General features: G+C 61.3%; 1 protein-coding gene across 1 annotated transcript; it reads right to left on the bottom strand.

Moving 5' to 3' along the window:
- Nucleotides 1-274: 274 nt before the first annotated feature.
- Pi3K68D (phosphatidylinositol-4-phosphate 3-kinase catalytic subunit Pi3K68D) lies at nt 275-22480 on the bottom strand. Its single transcript, XM_037214623.1, has 23 exons — nt 22148-22480; nt 21582-21702; nt 21044-21187; nt 19117-19349; nt 18647-18746; nt 17068-17258; nt 16407-16548; nt 15728-15929; nt 15056-15220; nt 13925-14040; nt 12659-12803; nt 11966-12154; nt 11078-11212; nt 10519-10726; nt 8341-8722; nt 6641-6796; nt 5974-6124; nt 4139-4295; nt 3662-3897; nt 3065-3265; nt 2468-2664; nt 1605-1846; nt 275-1078 (listed from the first exon to the last, which is right to left on the bottom strand). The coding sequence occupies exons 1-23, from the start codon at nt 22340-22342 to the stop codon at nt 902-904; spliced, it is 4185 nt and encodes a 1394-aa protein (XP_037070518.1). The 5' UTR covers nt 22343-22480; the 3' UTR covers nt 275-901.
- Between the last annotated feature and the right edge of the window lie 323 nt (nt 22481-22803).

Below are 22803 nucleotides of genomic sequence, written 5' to 3' on the forward strand. Positions count from 1 at the left end.
ACGACAGGTGGACTCTCCCAGGAGGGGAGGTGCCCTGAGTGCGCGACCGTCTACGACAGGTGGACTCTCCCAGGAGGGGAGGTGCCCTGAGCGGCCGCGCGGTCAGCCCAGTGACAACGCACGGAATGTCCCATTACATGTCCACGTCGGCCGGCAGAACCACAACGGCAGAGGGTGAGGATGCGAACGGGCGCACAACCAGCCGCGGTGGTGCGGAATGTCCCGCTCTGGAAGTGGCTGTCGCCGGCCTTCACAGGAGCCCAGCTGATTGATGCACGAGACAATCAAAGTCAATTACCTCTCAGCACAAGCCGTCCAGACTAGATGGAGAATGTACAGTGCATCCACGATAAACAGTCAACAAGCGACACGCAAACACACAGCGACTGGGTAAACACAAGACCAGCCCGTGTCCCAGCCGTTTCCATAAAGCCGGGCGTGCTTGCCCACAGACAGTGCCGGCAGGAGCACCGTCGGCCGGTCGCGCCAGGCCGGACCAGCAGTCTCCACGGTGACTCCCTCACGCGCCACCCTGTCAGCCGACCCAGGTGACGAGCACGCGCTGCGCCGCCAGAGCGCGCGGCGCCGCCGGGCCGCTAGCCTCTCTGGCGGCGAGCCTGGGTGCGGCGAGACGCGGTCAGTGTTCGCGCGACACCCGGGGCCGGTCCCGCCGCTCCAGCCCTGTCAGCAGCGGCCGCCGATCCTGCCGCCGCCCCCGCACGGCTCTTTCCCCCAGAGGTCACTCTCAGCCGACCAGGCATCACGCCCTGGACTGTTGTCGGCCGGGCGCGCGCCAACCAGAAGGCGTCCGGGCGCTGCTGACGTCTGGACACGCGCCGGTTAGCGGCGGCCGCGAGATGGCGCCCCTAGCCTCCGAGTGCCGCTGGCGGCCGGGCGTCGGTCAGCGGTGGAAGTTGGTCAAATTGTACCACTGGCGCGTCTCCTGGCTCAGGTCGAAGTCCGCCAACCGGACGACCACGGCGCCGAGGAAGTCGTTCTCCTGCAGGTGGTCTTGGTGCCAGATGGACGCCTGCAGCGACCGGCACTCGATCGCCGCCAGCGGCATCCGGTACACGATCTGTCAAGACGAGGACAGCCGTAACACGCAAACAGAGGCATCCGACACACGATCTGTCAAGACGAGGGCAGCCGTAACACGCAAACAGAGGCATCCGGTACACGATCTGTCAAGACCAGGACAGCCGTAACATAGCGCCACCGCCTTTAAAAACGACGGCCTCCAGTACACGATGACGAAGCACCGACGGCACCGACGACAGACAGCCGAGAATGTCTGACAACAGGAAGGCATCCCACACACAATCTATGCAGACAAGGCACCACTTTACGACGGACACCGACGACTGGCACGCAACCTTCAGACAAGGCAACGGACTCAATTACATACAGCGTACAACTCAGCGTCTGCATGATCTGACTCTTACTTAAACTGTGACCACATGCCGCGGTACGCGACCACCTGCCACTCTATACCTGTCTAGCGCCGACAGTCCCGCACTCCAGTGCTTACATCCCCTGGGATCGTGTCCAACCCTCCCTCGGACCGAACATGACGGCCGCGACACCACCACTGCCCTGCTCACGTTCTCCATGAAGCTGGGGTGACTGTTCTTGCGCACCACCTTGGTCTTGCGCTTGGTGACCTTGTTTTGGTCGGGCAGCAGGTAGATCTTGACGTAAGCGTTGGGCTCCTGACCATCGGGTGTGACCAGGTCCTTCGCATGGTGAACCAGGACCGAGAACGTGTTGCGCCGGTAGCTGAAGCTGAGCTGCAGCTGACCGCGGATGTAGTGCAGGCCGCTACGGGTCACCGCCGGCTTGGGCTCTGGCGGGGACCGCCGGACGGTCAGGCGGGGGACCACCGGACGGTCAGGCGGGGGACCACCGGATGGTAAGGCAGATGACCGCCGGACGGTCAGGCGGGGGACCACCGGGCAGTCAGGCGGGGGACCACCGGATGGTAAGGCAGATGACCGCCGGACGGTCAGACGGGGGACCGCCGGACGGTCACGGTTCCGTGTCGCTGGCCATCGCCGACGGATCGACAGCAGACACAGGTACCACGCACAGCCGCTGTCGTAACAGCACATCACTGGGAGGTATCAGCGCCACTTGCACCGTACCCAGGCCGCAGTCAGCGGTCTCTCATATTTGGGAGGATCTGTCGCAGCCAGCGGTCTCTCACAGGTGAGAGGATCTGTCCTTTACCACATCGCTACGGGATGCATACACCTACAAGAAACACAGATCTTGAGTGACAAACACTTTCACTAAAACATTTCACAAGTTTTTTGTGTCACAGGCTGGGACTACTGGGATGGAGAGCTGGACTGCCACTTCCACCACACCAAAATAGGCAAGACAAAGCACAAAGAAAACAAAAAGCTGACATTTCCAACGGTCCTAATTGGCCTGTCTTTCCCTAAGCGAGGCATGTCTGGCTCACCCTTGAGCTTCTTGGTGTGGATGCTGTCCTCCTGCTGGTCGCGCAGCAGCGGGTGCAGGAAGGTGTACGTGATGTCCGAGTGTCGCACCTCGTCGGCCAGCTGCCACAGGGTGCGCAGGAACGTCTCGATGCTGCGCCGCCGGGACTCGGCCACTTGCTGGATGTGAGAGCGGCCCAGCCGGGCGCCCTTCGGCAGGCTGTGGTCGTGGACATACTCCTCAGTCGGGACACACAGTCCTCAGTCACAACTGCTCGGTCTGTTTGTTTAGCTCGTTTTGTACCGCAAGGCCGCCATGGCGAGCACCGGAGCACGACTATAATCTCCATCACAATGGTTTGCTTCCAGCCGTTTATGTCGCGTCTTCTCCACAACTATTATCTTAATCTGAATGTGGTCTCAATAAGATGGACCAACGCCATGAAATATCGCTGATGTCCTCACGATGAGCTAGCAGCCGGAGCGCAGTTTTCCCGGGCGTGTGGTGGCGTACATTGCTAAATGCGGCGACACCGGCCGCCAGTCACGGCCACCGCATGGGCATGTCGCATCCCGGCACCTGTCAGCGTCGTTAGAGGCTCGAGGAGTGGCAGCCTCACCTGTAGAAGTCCACCAGGGGGAAGGCGATGGCCAGCCGTTGGCCGAACTCGATGAACTCCTTGTAGGAGCGGAATAGATAGACGGGGTCGGTCATGTTCTCGCGCTGCACGCGAAGGATGTAGACGTAGCACTTTTCCGGCTCGTAGCGCTTCTGGTAGCCGTACACAGAGACGGAGCTGATGCGACCGTCCATCGCCTCCCTGCCGGCACCGGGTCAGGTCAAGGTCACACAGGGTTAAGCCCGACGGCCGGGGTCACATCGGATCAGTTCAGCACCCAACGGCACCGAGAACCGGGCATGCAGCGCGGGGTGGCCCCGGCGAGTCAGAACCAGACCACCGCGAGGTCCGGGTCAGAAGCAGCGGCGTGGAGCGAGAGACGCTGCCCGCCACACCGCAGCTGAGCCCGAACAGCTGACACAGCTTAACTGTTACGGCTGGCAGCACGTGGTCAGCAGACCGGTGCGCCCGCCCCCAGCGGCAGCTCTGGTGCTGTGGCCCCAGCAGACACCCTCCGATCTCCTACACGGCAGTGGTGACAACGCGGCGGTCCCCTCCCCCAACCGGCCCACGGCCGCTAGCGCCGCAGCCGCTCACGTGTAGCGCTTGGGGACGAAGCTCAGCAGCTGGTCGCCGTTGTGCTCGCCGGCGAAGCGGAGCTGCGCCAGGCTGTGCAGGAAGAAGTTGACGGGCGTGAACCACGACTTGAGGCTCTCCTGGATCATGCGCGCGAACACGGCCGCCGCCTCGTGCTCCACCATGTTGGGCAGCAGCGCCCGCTGGATGTAGTCGATGGCGTCCCGCGACACACCGGGGATGCCAGACGACGTCATCTGGGGATAGCGGGTCAGCGGTACAGCGGTACAAAGCCCGCTGGATGGAGCCGATAGCGTCCGCAGAAGCAGCGGGGTGCCGGTCGATGAAAGCCACACCAGGATTAACTACGTAAGATGGCTGATACAACATTTTTAACAATTGTGCGGCCTTATTGTTCACGATCCGCGCGTAGCCGGCCAGAGCAGTTCATCGCCAGTGCTCGCGTTGTCGATTTCAGCTGCTCTGCGATGTACTCACCAGGGCGAACAGGTTGAGGAAAATGTTGCCGTGCCGGCGGAGGATATTAAAGCCACTGCAGCAGAGGTCCACGAAGTGCTGGAACCTTGTAGACGGCTTGTCGCCCCGGTTGATGACGTAGGCCATGTCGGAGGTGAGGACGAACGGCGCCCGGTCCCTAGAGAGGCGCCCACAGTCAGCACGCGTCAACAGTGCACCCAGCAACTCCGATACACTGCCCGTCAGCTCCAACCCACATCACTACAGACTGGTGGCAACAACACCACAGACAACTGCATGTGTCATGTCATGTCATGTCACTGGCATGTGTCAGCGAAGCCGGTTCAGCCGCCAGGGCTCAGCGAGCTACAGTCGCTTTTGAACTAGGGTGGGAGTGCCAGGGCTACACTGCGTGCATCCACATCGCAGACGCAGACAAATGCCAAAGTAGAGGTGCGGCAACAGCCGCAATCGAGCGAAAATGTGGGCTTTTGTAGGAATTCACTCAGCATCCTCACGTGGGACGAGCCACTTACAAAACGAGGCGTATCACAACGCGCATGCGTCCTGAAATTTCACCGTGCGACAGAATCTTGGACCACAGATGGTCAGAGGGTTGAATTAGGAAACAAGTTCTGAGTTTGGGGAGCATTTTAAGGGTGTTTTTAGAAGCACGTGGAGCGTCCAGAGGAGACGGAAATTCGCAAGACCCACCCCAAATATACCGTTTGCGCTATCAATATCGGTCAATGTCCATTGGTCATCATGAACAGCATTCATTCGCCCGCCAAAATCGTTTTCCGTCGGCAAAGATGGCTATCACAATTGCTTGCTCTTAATGTAGCACACAATCTCCTGCCTTCTCTTTCATCGGAATATGTCACTTTCGCGCACAAGGTCGTTGCACTTCGGCCCAATTTCGGGCTGTGTCCTTCAACTTTTTGAAGTCTAAAACTGTGTATTTTCCGTGCTATTCGAATTGGGGAAGTAACATCCGAGTGATATTGCGATGTCGCAAGGATATATTCACCTCATGATCTACGTACAAACGTAACTTTGGCTACACTCCTCACCCATACAGGTTAAAAGGGCATGACCTAGCAAGCGTGACGGCCGAGCTCGGCCGGGTCAAACCATTCACTTAGTTTTGCTACAGCTGAAGCAAAACACTGGCCTGCACTCTGGCTTGTAGCCATAACAAAGTGCCATCCATGGTTTTGCGGGCCATCGTCTACTTTGTAATCAGTTGTTTGATCCTTCCATAACTGCACCCCTGAGCAGCAAGCGGTCCATTCCGCGGACTGAGCTTTGAGAACTATTGTAAGAAATGGGATCCATCGTGATGTACAGATCTTTGAGATCCTGTGAGCCCCGATCGAGCGCGCTTTCCTAGGCCCATTCTGATAAAATCTGGATCAGATCCAGCTCAGAGCGCGCGCAAAACAGACAGCGAGCCGAAAACCTTTAAGACAAATAAAATGGATCGTGGGTCGCAGAAACTCCGGACCACATAATTGTGCATCAAGGCCAGGGGATACAGCCGTGTATCAACAAATTTGCTCCGCACAGTGCACATCACTCCCACCCTGCTGTGCAAACCAGGGGAGAACAGAATACACCCAAAAGATCCCGTGGTTAATCAGCAAACACGTCACACACAGTGTACATCTCGCCCCGCGTCGCACAAACCAGCAGAGTTCAATGGTGGCCAGGTCGATGGCAGTCTATGCTGGATATTGTGTTCAGCAAAGCACATGTCCGACAGCTCACCACATCTCCACGCGGATCTTTGGTGAGCACCCAGCAAGCTCGGAGGCCGGTAATCACCAGAGGCCTACCAGCACGCAACTGCTCACCTCTTGAAGGCGCCGAACCGCTGCGCGTCGCCCAGGAACTTGCCGAAGTCGATGTGGAAGACGTGACCAGAGGAGCGCAGCATGATGTTGTCGTTATGCCGGTCGCAGATGCCCAGAATGTAAGTGGCCACACAGTAGCCGGCACACGAGGCTGCGGAACAGACGGACGATCCCGGTTAGGGGCCGCACACCCGGCCGGCAGCCGCCCGCCGACCGGCCACGTGCGTGCGCGCGTGCGTGCGTGTCAAGCAGGAAGTTAAAGCATCTCTTGGTCAATGATATCTGTTTTGTCACCAGTTAACCCCTTCGTTACATGCCACCTACAAGTTTTAGCTTCGTGTCGAGCGAACGCCGGGGTCAGTGTACCCTAACGTACTCCCCACCAATATGCCCAAATGAAGCTCAACTCTGGGATGAATTGCAATAGACAAAAACGCACGGCTAGCAAAACAACAGCGCCATGCGCGCCTGGCGGAGATGTTACATTTGCCCGTGCCACCCAAAAACATTCTCTTCGGTTGGCTTGATCCCTCCAACGGAACACAACATTCTTGTGTGTGCCTGTCCGTGGGTGCGCGGCCCCGCTGCGGGGTGCGGTCGCCGCTGCGGGGTGCAGCCGCTGCTGCAGAGGTGCAGCCGCTGCCCCGGAGGTGCGGCCGCTGCTCACCCGTGAAGTTCTGCGCGGCCCGCTCGTACTCAAGCTCCGACGGGTTGTGCTTGGCCAGCCACTCGGCGATGGCCATGTCCTTGAACGCGCCCGCCAGCCCCTGCTCGCCCTGGATCTTCCGCAGAGTCTCAGCGTTTTGCACCATCTCGATCATGCCTGGGGCGGGGGACGTCAGGTCAGCACACCAACAGAGCATCGCAGCTGGTGTTCACGGTCACTCACTGCTCAGTTGTGTTTGGTCACTGCGGATCGCAAAAGAGAACCCCCCCCCCCCCCCCGACAGATTTCATCTCTGTATTAACACACGCTCGGGGTGGGGTGACCCCCGAGGTTTTTCCGAAATAGTTTCGGAACGGCGCGACGTAACCGCGCAAAATTTGCATAGCTGTAGAAGATTAAATAACGAATCGTGTGGTATCAAAAAGTTTGATGTACCTTGTACGGTCACTGACCTGCGGCGGGTCAAAGTCACCCCATGGATTTAGTGAAGTCAATTTCTAGGGTATCCAAATTCCATTGGCCTACGGTCACGTATGACGGTCAGACTAAGGCCAAACCAACCCGTTTTATTACTCAAGGGCTTGCTGTATGGGGTAGTTTTTGGTTCTCATTTTAAATGTATTAACAGAATCAGCATTACCTACATTCCATGGACTTATTTAATGTCAAAGTAGGTCACAGACCAAAAATGACCCAGGTCAACATTTCATTTTTAGAAACATACTGCCTAGCATAACCTTTGTCGCTTATCCAAATGTAAAACCCAAGCCAGTCTTGTGTGATTTTGGTGACCATGACCTTCAAAAGGTCAAACAAGGTCAGTGACCTTGAACGAGCATTTGCATTGTTGCTAAGAATAGGTATCTAGGTTCTGGGGACACTTTTGAGGCAAACTTGGAGTTTGACCTTGTTTGAAATTATTTGACCCAAAGATCGTGACCTAGGAACCTCAAACTTTAACCTCAATGAGTTCATGTACAGGCCAACAACACCCTGTTAATTTAGTGTATCTAGCTTTTTTAGTCCTTGAGATCTCAAACGGTCAAACTGACCCCCGCCCCTATCCGAGCGGGGGTACCCAAACGGCTTGCCAGGCGAGTGTTGAGTGTCTTCCGTAGGCTTCGTACCGGAGTTAAGAGGGTGTTGCGGCGCCTCAAATCCGTCTCCACTTCACCTAATATCCCATAATAGCAAGGCAATGCATTCGAAACTGGCATATGTGAAGGAAAGCTATGGAATAGCGGGACTGCGCTGCCGCCTAACGCGTGACATTTCACGCCAGTCGTTACAGCTGGCTTGGCACGGTGCGCACGATCGGCAGTGGCCGATGCCGTGACCGGCTGACGGACAGCTGCCCCGGTGACCGGCTGACGGGCAGCTGTCCCCGTGACCGGCTGACGGGCAGCTGTCCCGGTGACCGGCTGACGGCAGCTGTCCCGGTGACCGGCTGACGGGCAGCTGTCCCGGTGACCGGCTGACGGGCAGCTGTCCCGGTGACCGGCTGACGGGCAGCTGTCCCGGTGACCGGCTGACGGGCAGCTGTCCCGGTGACCGGCTGACGGGCAGCTGTCCCGGTGACCGGTCGACGGACAGCTGCCCCGGTGACCGGCTGACGGGCAGCTGTCCCCGTGACCGGCTGACGGGCAGCTGTCCCGGTGACCGGCTGACGGGCAGCTATCCCGGCCGCAATAGTTGCTCACCTCGACAGTGGCCGGTGGGTACGCAGTTGAAGGTGACCATGCGCAGATCCAGCCCCTCCTTCAGCCAGAGCTTGTCCATAATCCGGATCATCTGGATGGTGAGCATGTCCTGCCGCAGGTCGTCGCCCACCTTGTAGATGACCGGCACCGGGCGGTGGTCGCCCTCGGCGCTGCGGAACTGCACGCGCAGCGGCAGCGTGTTTGATGGGTAGTAGTCGCACGTGGCCACGTCGATGCCGCGTACCTCGAGCGCCGGGTCCAGTGGCAGCGAGGTAGGCGCCGCCTCCAGAGAGAAGTGCAGTAGCTCGAGCGCGCTCGTCAGCTCGCGCAGCCGCTGGGACTCGCGACTGCACTTAACACGCTCGGCCGCCTCGTACAGGCCCTGACAGCGAACGGCACGGCTCAGGGTGGAGGTCCGCCGCGCCGACGGCGCGTGACGCCGGAAACACGCCGGCGAGAGTGTAGTGACGAAGCCCAGGCGTTAGACCCATGGTCAGGAGTCAGGGGTATATCTGGATGAGTGATTTTTACCAAATTCAATCACGCCATTTCCAATGACAACTATTCAGGTGCAGCCTTCACACTCCATTTGAACCCCAGACTCAGCTGACGGTGAGGTCAACACCGGCCAGGCAGCCAAGGCCAGGGCTCGCTGGCCAGACAGCGGCGGCCAGGGCTCGCTGACCAGACAGTGGTGGCCAGGGCTCGCTGGCCAGACAGTGGTGGCCAGGGCTCGCTGACCAGACAGTGGCGGCCAGGGCTCGCTGACAGACAGTGGCGGCCAGGGATCGCTGACAGACAGTGGTGGCCAGGGATCGCTGGCCAGACAGCGGCGGCCAGGGATCGCTGGCAGACAGTGGTGGCCAGGGATCGCTGGCCAGACAGTGGTGGCCAGGGATCGCTGGCCAGACAGCGGCGGCCAGGGCTCGCTGACAGACAGTGGTGGCCAGGGCTCGCTGACCAGACAGTGGCGGCCAGGGCTCGCTGACAGACAGTGGTGGCCGGGGATCGCTGACCAGACAGCGGCGGCCAGGGATCGCTGGCCAGACAGTGGTGGCCAGGGCTCGCTGACCAGACAGTGGTGGCCAGGGCTCGCTGACCAGACAGCGGCGGCCAGGGCTCGCTGACAGACAGTGGCGGCCAGGGCTCGCTGACAGACAGTGGCGGCCAGGGCTCGCTGACAGACAGTGGCGGCCAGGGATCGCTGGCCAGACAGCGGCGGCCAGGGATCGCTGGCCAGACAGTGGTGGCCAGGACTCGCTGACCAGACAGTGGTGGCCAGGGCTCGCTGGCCAGACAGTGGTGGCCAGGGCTCGCTGACCAGACAGTGGCGGCCAGGGCTCGCTGACAGACAGTGGCGGCCAGGGATCGCTGACAGACAGTGGTGGCCAGGGATCGCTGGCCAGACAGCGGTGGCCAGGGATCGCTGGCAGACAGTGGTGGCCAGGGATCGCTGGCCAGACAGTGGTGGCCAGGGATCGCTGGCCAGACAGCGGCGGCCAGGGCTCGCTGACAGACAGTGGTGGCCAGGGCTCGCTGACCAGACAGTGGCGGCCAGGGCTCGCTGACAGACAGTGGTGGCCGGGGATCGCTGACCAGACAGCGGCGGCCAGGGATCGCTGGCCAGACAGTGGTGGCCAGGGCTCGCTGACCAGACAGTGGTGGCCAGGGCTCGCTGACCAGACAGCGGCGGCCAGGGCTCGCTGACAGACAGTGGCGGCCAGGGCTCGCTGACAGACAGTGGCGGCCAGGGCTCGCTGACAGACAGTGGCGGCCAGGGATCGCTGGCCAGACAGCGGCGGCCAGGGATCGCTGGCCAGACAGTGGTGGCCAGGACTCGCTGACCAGACAGTGGTGGCCAGGGCTCGCTGGCCAGACAGTGGTGGCCAGGGCTCGCTGACCAGACAGTGGCGGCCAGGGCTCGCTGACAGACAGTGGCGGCCAGGGATCGCTGACAGACAGTGGTGGCCAGGGATCGCTGGCCAGACAGCGGCGGCCAGGGATCGCTGGCAGACAGTGGTGGCCAGGGATCGCTGGCCAGACAGTGGCGGCCAGGGATCGCTGGCCAGACAGCGGCGGCCAGGGCTCGCTGACAGACAGCCTGTCACGCAGACTGCAACATGAGACGGCCACTGTTGAGATCACATGCGCACGCGGCGGCGACGGCGGCGCCCTCACCCTGAGCAGCGCCTCCTGCGAGAGGAAGCGCTTCTGCATGTTGCGTCCGCAGATGGCGCTAAGTGCGCGCTGCAGCACAGTCAGGCGGCGCAGGTAGCGGGCCTCGGAGACGGACACCTCACCGCCATCGGCTGGCAGGCACAGGTGCAGCAGCCAGTACAGATGGTGCGCCACACGCGGCGACGTCAGAGCCCGCTCCATCAGGAACCTGCGCAGACGGTGCACCGCCGTCAAACGCAGACAGTCGGACCCCAGCGGAGGTCAGCACCGCTCCGTGGTGACCTCGCCAAGTTCAGACCACCATCACGAGCCAAAAGGCAGGCGCGCATACGGCCATGCCGCACTTTAACCAGAGCGGTCGGCGAGTGTTTGCAGACGAGCACATAACCGGACAGTACACTTCGAGCCCCATCGATGTCAGCAAACTGCACCGACAGGTCTGGCCCAACAGCAGATTTGGGCGCCCAGCTGGGGCCCCCGCCGCGCGCCGAGCGGCCGCCGGCTGGGCGGCCGTCACCTGCCGGCAGCCGGCAGCCGGCAGGTCGGTTGGTCCACTCACCGGGCCAGCACGGAGCGATCCCACGCCTCGTGCTTGACGGCCTGCACCAGCTGCGGCAGGTAGTCCACCAGCTCGTCACTGGTGATAGACTGCAGCCACCGCACCGCCTGACCACGCACCACCACGTCCGGGAAGCTGCGGCCGACGGGCACCAGCGTCACCACACGGTAACAGTGCCACCGCATGGTGCTGGGCGGACACACGGCGCAGGTGTAAACGAACGGCACCACTGTCACCACACGACACTGGGTCAACACACAGCACCACCGTCACCACACCCATCACCACGCGGCACTGAGTCGACACACGACAATACCATCAACACACAGCATCACCGTCCCCACACCCGTCACCATACGGCACTGGGTCGACACACAGCAACGCTGTCGCCGCAAGACACTGGGTCCACAAACAGCAACACTGTCACCATATCACACTGGGTCAACACGCGGCAACACTGTCACCACGTGATACGTTCAGCACCAGCGTCACCACACGACATTGGGTCAACATACAGCACCAAATTCACCTCACGGCACTGTGTCAACATACAGCACCAGCGTCACCACACGACACTGGGTCAACACACAGCAACAGCGTCACCACACGACACTGGGTCAGCATACAGCACCAACGTCAGCACACGGCATTGGGTCAACATACAGCACCAAATTCACCTCACGACATTGGGTCAGCACACAGCACCAACGTCACCACACGACACTAGGTTAACATACGGCGACACCGTTAACACACCGCACCACCGCCATCGCACGACACTGGGTCAACATGCAGCACCATCGTCACTACACGACACAGGGTAACCACACGGCACCACCATCGCCACATGACACTGGGTCAGAGGATGGGGGTGGGGGCAGGCCTGACCTGGGCAGCAGCAGCTGGATGGCGTCCACGGGCAGCAGCGGGCTCCAACCGGCCACCATGGCGTGCAGGTCCGGCAGGCAGGCCCACTCCCAGCTGTGGGCGGCCAGCAGCACGCGCGGTAGCGCCGACGGCTCCTCGTACAGGTAGTGGCGCCGGTCCCAAAGGATCTCGCGCCGGTCCGCCGGCACCCTGCCGGTCGGAGGGGACGTCAGGCGCCCGTCACTGGGGCGCGCCGGCCACAGCAGGCGTCCCGGGCGTGCAAGCCCCCGGGGAGCTCCCGCCGCCCGGTCGCCACCAGCGGCAGAGCCGACCGAGCTGGGGCGGTGCGGCGGCGGGGCCTGCGCCGCCGCCGACACAGCCGCCCTCAGCACCGGACGGTCAGCTGCCGCCGCCCTGCGGTGCCGCCGCCGTGAGAACTGGACCGTCTGGCGGCCATTACCGATGAGACTGCCGACGAGTATTCGAAGACTAGTTTAACTGCCGTGAGGGCGTCACAGACGAGCACACCCATATCATACCGAGAAAAAAACAAACAATGAGCTGATGAACGTCGAACCCCGGGCGCTATAGCACATCAAGTTTAATGGCGTATACAATCAGCCATGGTGTCTCGAATGGAGCTGGGGGAGCGACAGGCCCCCTGACGTGCTGGTCAGCGTCACCGGCATGGCGCGCCGGGTCGCAAGTACTCACAGCGTGAACAGGTCCGTCTCCAGGGTGTCGAGCAGCAGCAGCTGGGTGCTCTCGTCCAGCGATGAGAACTCCTTGCGCGAACTGGTCGGAATGCTCTCCACGGCCGGGAACCGGACCCGCGCCCCCATTGATGGCAGGTCAACAGCTGTCAGTCACACAGATCAATTACGACCTCAGAGACACGTTAAAAAATGCACAAAGTGAGGTGGGTCGGGGCAAAAGTAGGCTGGAGTTATAAACATAACCAATTCGCTGTGAAAACTCCTATTTGGGGGTCTGGTATGAGTACGAATGAATTAAAGCTTGTCACCAGCATTTAATCCCTGTTGAGCACCCGAATACAGACCAATGTAGCGGTATGGTCAGATGATTCGCGTCGGAGAATGACCATGCGGGATCGCACTATACTCACGACATAAGAGGTACCATTGGTAACGTGCGGACACCCTACCACACCACCCGAGGTACACTAAGGTGCCCAGTGTTTCACAATCCATTGGCGCGCCCCCGCCGCCCAATTTTTACATACTTTCACCTGCAACCAACACGCCAGTACAGCCATCGTTACAGCGGAACAGTGGAGCAGCGCGCCCCCGCCGCCCAATTTTTACATACTTTCACTGCAACCAACACGCCAGCACAGCCATCGTTACAGCGGAACAGTGGAGCAGCAGTCCATGGCTGTCCGCAATCCGTAACAGCTTACACCAGAACGAGTCTGATGATGTTATCGTCCGTTCACGTCGGTTGAGCTGTGTCACACGACCGCAGCCGGGCCGAGAGCGCTCAGGCCCGCCAGCGGTGCGGCACACGGCGCGCTCTTGCGCCGGCTCGCGCCCACCTCAGGCGACCCACAGGCGGGTACCGTGCAATCGATACATTCGTGCCCAGTACCACACCGGCGCCTGTTTAGTGGCACCGCAATGAAAGTGTCACATTCGTGGCCTGATCTCGCACACTCGGGTGGTCTGTGTTTGTATGGTAGCCTGTATCCATATAGTGAGTGCTGGTGTGTGCCTGGTCGGCATGCTGACAAGCCCACCCCGCACTCACCGTCACCTTGTCTACACCGGCTCCTCCGCGGCGTGCCCGGGACCTATGAGGATACCTAGGGGCCAACAGACCCTGCCACCCAATGAGCTTGACACGTAGAATGCGTCATCAGTCGAACCAGCCGACCCCCGGGGTGGCGCCAGGCCCGCTGCTGACGAGCCTGGCGCCGCGTGAGCAGCGGGCCCGGCCCGGCCGCCGTGGTCCCAGACTCACTGATGGCGCCGCATGTGGCCGCGCTGGGGTGTGTGCCTGGGAACGGCGCCGGCCCCAGCTCCTTCATCGCCTCAGGCGGCCAGAGCGGCAGCACGAACCCGCCCTCGGCCAGCAGCCTTACGACGGGGCCGCCACAGGTCAGGTCAGGCCAGGCCCCGGCCACAGGACACTCAGCGTGAGTCGCAAGAGAAACGATCGTGAAAGGCCAGCATCCAAATTGAACGTGCGTCATCATATATGTTATAACACTGGATTCCAGCGCTGACGCAAAGACACAGCTTCAGTGACATCTGATAACCTTCAGTCTGAAGGTGCCAGACACGGCCTCTGTTCCCCGCATTCTTCTGCGGGATACGACCTCTGTCTGCTGATACCATCTGTCCCCCTCCCCACCTACCCGTGCTCTCCCATACCGGCGCGCTTGGTCCCCCCCCCCCCCCCCACCCGCCCGCCCCGCCCATACACGCGCGCTCGGTCCCCCCCTCCCCTCCCACTCACCCATCCCCGCCCATACGGGCGCGCTTGGTCCCCTCCCCACCACTCACCCGTGCTCTCCCACACCGGCGCGCTTGGTCCCCTCCCCATCCAACCGTCCCCACCTAAATGGGAGAGGTCGGTCCCGTCCCTACCCACCCATCCCGCCCATGCAAGCGCGCTCCATCCCCCCCCCCCCCCCCCTCCATCCATCCCCGCCCATACGGATGCGGTCGGTCCCCTCCCCACCCACCCGCCTCCGCCCATAAGGGCGCGCTCGGTCTTTTCCCCATCCACCCGTCCCCGTCCATATGGGTGCGGTTGGTCCCCTCCCCGCCCACCCACCCCCGCCTTCGTCCATACGGGCGCGATCGGTCTTCTCCCTTCCCACCCATCCCCGCCTATACGGGCGTGCTCGGTCCCCTCCCCACCCACCCGTCCCCGTCCATACGGGCGCGCTCGGTCCCCTCCTCCACCCACCCATCCCCGCCCATAGGGGCGCGCTCGGTCCCCTCCCCCACCCACTCGTCCCTGTCCACACGGGCGCGCTCGGTTCTCTCTCCCACCTACCCGTCCCCGCCCATACGGGCGCGGTCGGTCCCACCCGTGCCTCTCCATACCAGCGCGGACGGCAGCGCGCTCACACCGCCCACTAACCCCTGGAAGTCGAACATCTGCAGGGCGGCCCAGCCCAGCTCCTCTTGACGCATGCACACTTGGTCCCGGGCGTCGGCCGGCGGCTCGGTCAGCAGGCCGCAGACGGTGAGCACCAGCCGAGCCTCCCGCGGCAGACAGCACAGCGCCGCGTCCAGGAACTCCAGCCTGGCGGGAGGCGGACCCCGTCATGGCGGCGGCCGGCGAACCTCTCGGCCGGTCACAGCCTGGCCACGCTCGACCGTACGGCCCGGCCGAGCAGCAGCAGATCGGCGGCCTACCGGTGAACGCGTTCAAGCGGCGTTCGTTCACTATGGGGAAGGGATCTATGCCAAAACTGTATTACAACACAGCGCAGTCATTGATTGTTCAATCGTTCCACATCCAATGGTCATCGTTAATCCTTCTAGTCTATTCGTCTCAAAGGCGAAGTTCTACAGCCATAATTAATCCCACAGCCCTTATACGGGCAACAGGATTCATTAATATATGAGCTGTAACTTGTCTTGACGGCGTCATTTACCCTGCGGCCGGTGCCCATCCCGTGAGTATCACCAACAATACCAGAGGTCATTCACCCCTCTGACAAAGTCTGCATTCGACGGACGGTGCGGCGGGTCAGACGGCAGGGCGGCGGCTCGTATCGAGCGCCGTCGGCTCCCGCTGGCGACTCACCACTCGTTGAAGACGACCCACTTGAACAGGTGCTTGCTGGGGTGGAGCGGCCGAGTGAGCACCGGCTGGGAGATAGCACGCGAGCCGTGGTACAGCTGCGCCGACACCAGGTACTGCTCGTACCGACTGTCGGGCCGCAGCCGGTGAAGCGCCGACACGCGCAGCAGCACCGTGTCCAGCACCTCCGTCAGCGGCCGCTCCGCTGGAGGCGTCAGGGCGACACGGTCACGGGCAAGGACAGACCAAGAGCGTGCGACAGACCACGTGGTCAGCATCCAGCGCATGCATGTCCTTTGAGCAGGTATATTTCACAGCAATACGACCCGTAGTAGATCTCGGCTGGCGGCGAATTCGCGCACACCAGCCACGGCATACACATGGCGACCGAGCCCTGTAACGTCCAGCTTGATGCTTTCTGTTGCCCTGGAGGGCGCAGTTGGGAGCCGTGACTATGTCACCCATCTGGTTAGTCCCTTGATGCTATCTGCTGCCCAAGAGGGCGCAGCTCGGAGCCGTGACTATGTCACCCATCTGGTCGGTCCCTTGGTGCTATCTGCTGCCCACGAGAGCGCAGCTCGGAGCCGTGACTACGTCAGCCATCTGGTCAGTCCCTTGCGCGCCCACACAGCGCCGCGGGAGCCGTCGGGGGTGCCAGCTCTCGGATGGTGAGTCTACTGACCGGCGGCGACGTCCGGCTCGGCGACGACCGCGAAGTCGGTGCGGAAGGCCTGGCAGTACATGACCAGCAGTAGACGGACGGCGTCCAGCAGCTGGCCTAGCTGGCGCGCCAGCTGCAGCCGTAAGTCTGGCCGGCCGGCCGCCTGCGCGACACCGCACAGCCAGCATCAACAGGCGGCCAACACAGGCACGGACGCGGGCGCCGGGTACGGCGTGTCGGAGGGGTCATACGCGAACGCGCCACCTGGGGTCACGGTTAGTGCCAAACGACGGCGACACATCACCGCGTCACAGAAGCCCCCTTCTGAAACCATGAGAACGCCAGGGTCATAGCGCGGTGCTTAAGGCCACCTGTCCCTTCCGGATCGCGAAGTCACCAGTAAAACGCCACTAACCAGCACAGAGTGCAGTACGGTGAAGGAGACCAATGCACCGACATCTACAAGCCAGCTGACGCCTGAACTGCAGTCCCAACAAACGATACATCGCAGTTCGCCTCGTAATACCTTACGTAACAGCGCATCAGTGCATTTATTTGTTTGTGGCCAGTCGTTCACCGCTTGACGTCAGGAAATATACCGGGCCCCACCACTAGAACTACGAGGCGTCCCAGCCGCAGGTGCGCCCGCAAGCCACCAGAGGCTCTCGACCCAGCTGCTGACCTGCTCCTCAGTGATCTTCTGGCAGGTGCTAGTCAGCAGGTCCAGGGCCTCTGCTATCTCCGGCGTCTGCAGTTGCCCCAGCAGCACGCACACAGCCTTCACCGCCTGGCCCAGACGGTCGGAGCGGAGCGGCGTCTGCTCCGGATCCGAGGCAGCCCGGCGCACCAGCTCACACTCCCGCTCCACACACTCTGTCGGGGCAGGTAACCAGTTCACAGTCCCGCTCCACACACTCTGTCCGAGCAGAAAACCAGCTCACACTCCCGCTCCACACACTCTGTCCGAGCAGGAAACCAGCTCACACTCCCGCTCCACACACTGTCCGAGCAGGTAACCACCTCACAGTCCCGCTCCACACACTCTGTCGGGGCAGGTAACCAGCTCACACTCCCGCTCCACACACTCTGTCCGAGCAGGAAACCAGCCCACACTCCCGTTCCACACACTGTCCGAGCAGGTAACCACCTCACAGTCCCGCTCCACACACTCTGTCGGGGCAGGTAACCAGCTCACACTCCCGCTCCACACACTCTGTCCGAGCAGGTAACCAGCCCACACTCCCACTCCACACACTCTGTCCGAGCAGGAAACCAGCTCACACTCCCGTTCCACACTGTCCGAGCAGGTAACCACCTCACACTCCCGCTCCACACACTGTCCGAGCAGGTAACCACCTCACAGTCCCGCTCCACACACTCTGTCGGGGCGGGTAACCAGCTCACACTCCCGCTCCACACACTCAGTCCAAGCAGGAAACCAGCTCACGCTCCCGCTCCACACACTGTCCGAGCAGGTAACCACCTCACAGTCCCGCTCCACACACTGTGTCTGAGCAGGAAAGCAGCTCACACTCCCGCTTCACACACCCTGTTAGGGCAGGTAACCAGCTCACACTCCTGCTCCACACTCTGTTGGGGCAGGTAACCAGCCCACACTCCCACTTCACACACCCTGTTGGGGCAGGTAACCAGTTCACACTCCTGCTCCACAGACTCTGTTGGGGCAGGTAACCAGCTCACACTCCCGCTTCACACACCCTGTTGGGGCAGGTAACCAGTTCACACTCCTGCTCCACAGACTCTGTTGGGGCAGGTAACCAGCTCACACTCATGCTTCACACACCTTGTCAGGGCAGGTGACCAGCTCACACTCAAGTTTCACACACCCTGTCAGGGCAGGTAACCCACTCACACCCACACTTCACACACTCCCGCTGCACACACCTTGTCGGGGCAGGTAACCAGGTCACACTCCTGGTCCACAGCTCTGATAGTGAAGGCACACTGCACTGTTACACCAACAGACACAATAATCAGTCAGCTATACTCCCCCATCGCAGCGGTAAACACACAAGCTGACGCTGTTGCTTCATACAAAACCTGGCATCCCTGTTGTCAAACATGACGCAGATAAAACGCAATTGACAAAATAATACAAGCAGTTGGAACAACTGCGAATAACAGCATCGGGCCAACGGTCAAACCAGATCGGGCCAACGGATTCTGGGTGTAGTTTCCGTGCCAGTGTTTGGAAATGAGAACTAGGCATGCTGGAGATGAAGTCGCTCTGCTGGCACTACCTAGCAGTATGTTGAGTTGCTCGTAGGTGACTGGGTCCAGCGTGGAGGGGGGCACCAGCTTCTCCGGCCGCAGGTCAAGGTCCGACATGTCATCCTCACGCTGGCGAAGACAAGGTCCGTCAACCGAAACGATGCGAGCTGACGATGCTTATTCTGAGTTTTGGGGCGCTTCGACTGCAGCTGGCCATGACGGCGCGACATGCCGCGCCCATGCGTTGAGCGTTACACGTCAGTCATGCAGGCTGACGAGAGAGTTGGTCAACCATCAGGACATCAAGCAAAGGCAGTCAGCTATGGTTCATCATGATGATCATCACTCTATAGAGCTCATAAGCTAACCTGCAAATTGAACACATTTAGCATGACCACAACAGATCTAGCGTCTCCATAAGGAAACCAAAAAGAAACCTCGTTCAACATATCAATGAGCGATAACGCGCGGCGGCGGCGGCGGCGGCGGCGGCACGTACGGTGCGCTCCAGTGGCACGGTGAGTCTGTCGGTGTGGATCAGCGTCAGCCGCACGTCCTCCTCGTACTTGATGCACCGCTGGACGTACTGGTAGTCGTGCAGGGCGCTGTCGCTCGTCAGATACTCGGCGGCCCCGCACACGCGCAGCACATAGTCGGCCGGGTCGGTCGAGTCCAGGCCCGGCTCCAGCGCGCACATCGTCTGCATGATCACCAGGTCCACCGTGCTGCCAACTGGGACAGGGCACACATCAGACCGGGGCCACGTCATCACCATCAGCCCCGCCGTGCTGCCAACTGGGACAGGGCACACATCAGACCGGGGTCACGTCATCACCATCAGCCCGGCGTGCTGCCAACTGGGACAGGGCACACATCAGACCGGGGTCACGTCATCACCGCCAGCCCCGCCGTGCTGCCAACTGGGACACGGCACACATCAGACCGGGGTCACGTCATCACCATCAGCCCCGCCGTGCTGCCAACTGGGACAGGGCACACATCAGACCGGGGTCACGTCATCACCATCAGCCCCACCATGCTGCCAACTGGGACACGGCACACATCAGACCGTGGTCACGTCATCACCATCAGCCCCACCATGCTGCCAACTGGGACAGGGCACACATCAGACCGGGGTCACGTCATCACCATCAGCCTCACCATGCTGCCAACTGGGACACGGCGCCCATCAGACCGGGGTCACGTCATCACCATCAGCCCCACCATGCTGCCAACTGGGACACGGCACACATCAGACCGGGGTCACGTCATCACCGTCAGCCCCGCCGTGCTGCCAACTGGGACACGGCACACATCAGACCGGGGTCACGTCATCACCATCAGCCCCACCATGCTGCCAACTGGGACACGGCACACATCAGACCGGGGTCACGTCATCACCGTCAGCCCCGCCGTGCTGCCAACTGGGACACGGCACACATCAGACCGGGGTCACGTCATCACCATCAGCCCCACCATGCTGCCAACTGGGACACGGCACACATCAGACCGGGGTCACGTCATCACCATCAGCCCGCCGTGCTGCCAACTGGGACAGGACACACATCAGACCGGGGTCACGTCATCACCGTCAGCCCGCCGTGCTGCCAACTGGGACACGGGCACACATCAGACCGGGGTCACGTCATCACCGTCAGCCCCGCCGTGCTGCCAACTGGGACACGGCACACATCAGACCGGGGTCACGTCATCACCATCAGCCCCGCCGTGCTGCCAACTGGGACAGGGCACACATCAGACCGGGGTCAAGTCATCACCGTCAGCCCCGCCGTGCTGCCAACTGGGACAGGGCACATACCAAACGGGTCACATTATCACCATCAGCCCGCCGTGCTGCCAACTGGGACAGGGCACACATCAGACCGGGGTCGGGTCATCACCATCAGCCCGCCGTGCTGCCAACTGGGACACGGCACACATCAGACCGGGGTCACGTCATCACCATCAGCCCCGCCGTGCTGCCAACTGGGACACGGCACACATCAGACCGGGGTCACGTCATCACCATCAGCCCGCCGTGCTGCCAACTGGGACAGGGCACACATCAGACTGGGGTCACGTCTTCACCATCAGCCCGCCATGCTGCCAACTGGGTCAGGGCACATACCAAACGGGTCACATCATCACCATCAGCCCGCTGCTGCCAACTCGGACAGGGCACATACCAAACGGGTCACATCATCGCCGTCAGTCCCACCGCGCTGTGTTTTCGACTTTGATACATACACAAGCCTGCCGCTGGGTGATTCAGATGATCGGGGGTGATTCAACTGATCGAGGTAATTTGATAGCGGAACGAAGTGCTCCCCTGATATCGGTAGCACGAAAACCAGCCAGACCGGCGCCGTGACGGGTGAAGTCTACCGCCAGCGGCGAGTCGGCAGGTCACGAGCGCGGTCACTGACTGTCACAGGTGAAGCAGACGGGCGAGGTGCGCGAGCTGTGGTGGATCATCAGCTTGACGGTGGCGTGCAGCTTCTGACTGGTCTCGATGGTGGCGCTGGTGATGAGACCCGGGTTGGTGGCCCGGTCGTCCGCCGGGTACTGGTCTGTCACACGGACGGGGCACCACGACATCCGCTTAACGGCAGCCACTTCAATTCAGGCCGAAATTTAGCCGCCATACACGTATTGCTTAGATGCGACTCATTTATTCGGACTGCTGGCCGTGTTGTTGAATTCGTCCTCAAGAGCTCATATTTGTTTCACCTGAGATGGCAATTATCACAAACTTCTTGTATCGGCCCCATCAACGCCAACGCCGGGCACACAAATTATCTAATAAGGCCGAATAGTTCTATTCATCTGCGGTCAAATGCCTATGGTCTGTTTTATGACCGGATTGTGTGTGTAATAAATCGTGTTCGAGCTCGTGTGTGTAATACATCGCGATACGGCTGCGTTCGGCACAACGTATATAAGGACCACAATGCTCAGACTCACCTCGAAGTTCCCTTATCATATCACAAAAGGCGACAATGTCACTATCACAGGAAAGCCCGCTCGTTTTTCGTACTCTGATGCCAGTGGCGGCCGAGATGACGTCCGACGACATCTGGCGCCGCTGCAACCGGCAACATCCACGTGAGGTCAGAGTTAAACACCCCAATCGCCACTCACGCCTCAGATTCCCTCACCCACACCTCAGATTCCCCCACCCACACCTCAGATTCCCTCATCCACACCTCAGATTCCCTCGCCTACACCTCAGATTCCCTCACCCACACCTCAGATTCCCTCACCCACACCTATATTCCCAATTCAACGGGTGCCATGGCCTATTAAAACGTATCACGCAACCATTCTTCTCAGATATATAGATCAATAAATATGCAGACCCATCATCTGCTATAGCAGACCGAGCGCCGAGTGGGCTGACACGCATGGCATAGGTCAGTAGCGCCCGGCAAACAAAACCAAATCCAAGAGAAGATGCAAGAAGCATCGGGTGCCGCTCGCCCGTGGCTCGTGTCAGGTTCCCCGCTCACGTGGCCGCCACCCCAGCTCACCCTGTACGCCTGTATGCGACTGGCCGGGGGGTCGGCGGCGCCGGCCGGCGGCCTCTCGGGCGTCATGGGACCGGCGCGCTGCTGGCGTGGCGGCAGTGGCGGCGGCTCACCCGCCTCCTGCTCGGCCTCGGTCCGCGGCGGCGCCAGCGGCTCGTACAGCGACTCTGAGCGGCCGGTGCGCGTCGAGCCGTACATGTACTGGAACGGGTCAGACTGCTCGTAGTAGCTGGTGGCCGCATCGTCGTCGGCTACCACGGCCGCCTTGTAGGCTAGCAGCTGGCGCACCTGGTCGCTCAGCTCTGCGTCGCCGTCCTCCGGCGGCGGGCCGGCACCGTTCGGCTCGGCTGACGCAGGCGGCGGCGGCGGCGGCGGCGGCGGCGGCGGCGGCGGAGGCGGAGGCGACGGCGCCGACAGCGGGTCGAAGTCCTCCAGCACGGAGCGCCGCACCGAGACGTCGGCCGCCGGCCGGCCCAGGTCGATCAGGTTACCGTCGTCGCAGGGCGGCTTCCGCAGCAAGCCGCGCAGCAGGTCCAGGCCGGCGTCGGCGGGGGCGGGCGGCGCCGCCAGCGCCAGCGGCCGACCCCCCGCCGCCGCCGTCGCCGCTCCGTTCAGCAGCGGCCCGGCCAGCAGCGACGGCGGCGGCGCCGAGTTGAAGG

The sequence above is a fragment of the Pollicipes pollicipes genome, unplaced genomic scaffold (genome assembly GCF_011947565.3).
Source record: "Pollicipes pollicipes isolate AB1234 unplaced genomic scaffold, Ppol_2.1 Scaffold_3447;HRSCAF=4054_pilon_pilon_pilon, whole genome shotgun sequence".
Taxonomy (NCBI): Eukaryota; Metazoa; Arthropoda; class Thecostraca; order Pollicipedomorpha; family Pollicipedidae; genus Pollicipes; species Pollicipes pollicipes.

What these genes read in the sequence shown, in the direction of transcription:
- Pi3K68D (XM_037214623.1), bottom strand. Translation starts at nt 22,342, where the DNA reads ATGTACGGCTCGACGCGCACCGGCCGCTCAGAGTCGCTGTACGAGCCG. An exon ending in CAGATGTTCGACTTCCAGGG is followed by an intron (nt 14,041 to 15,055) that starts GTTAGTGGGCGG and finishes CCCCGTCGTAAG; the next exon opens with GCTGCTGGCCGAGGGCGGGT. An exon ending in CCACACCAAGAAGCTCAAGG is followed by an intron (nt 1,847 to 2,467) that starts GTGAGCCAGACA and finishes GGTCCCCGCCAG; the next exon opens with AGCCCAAGCCGGCGGTGACC.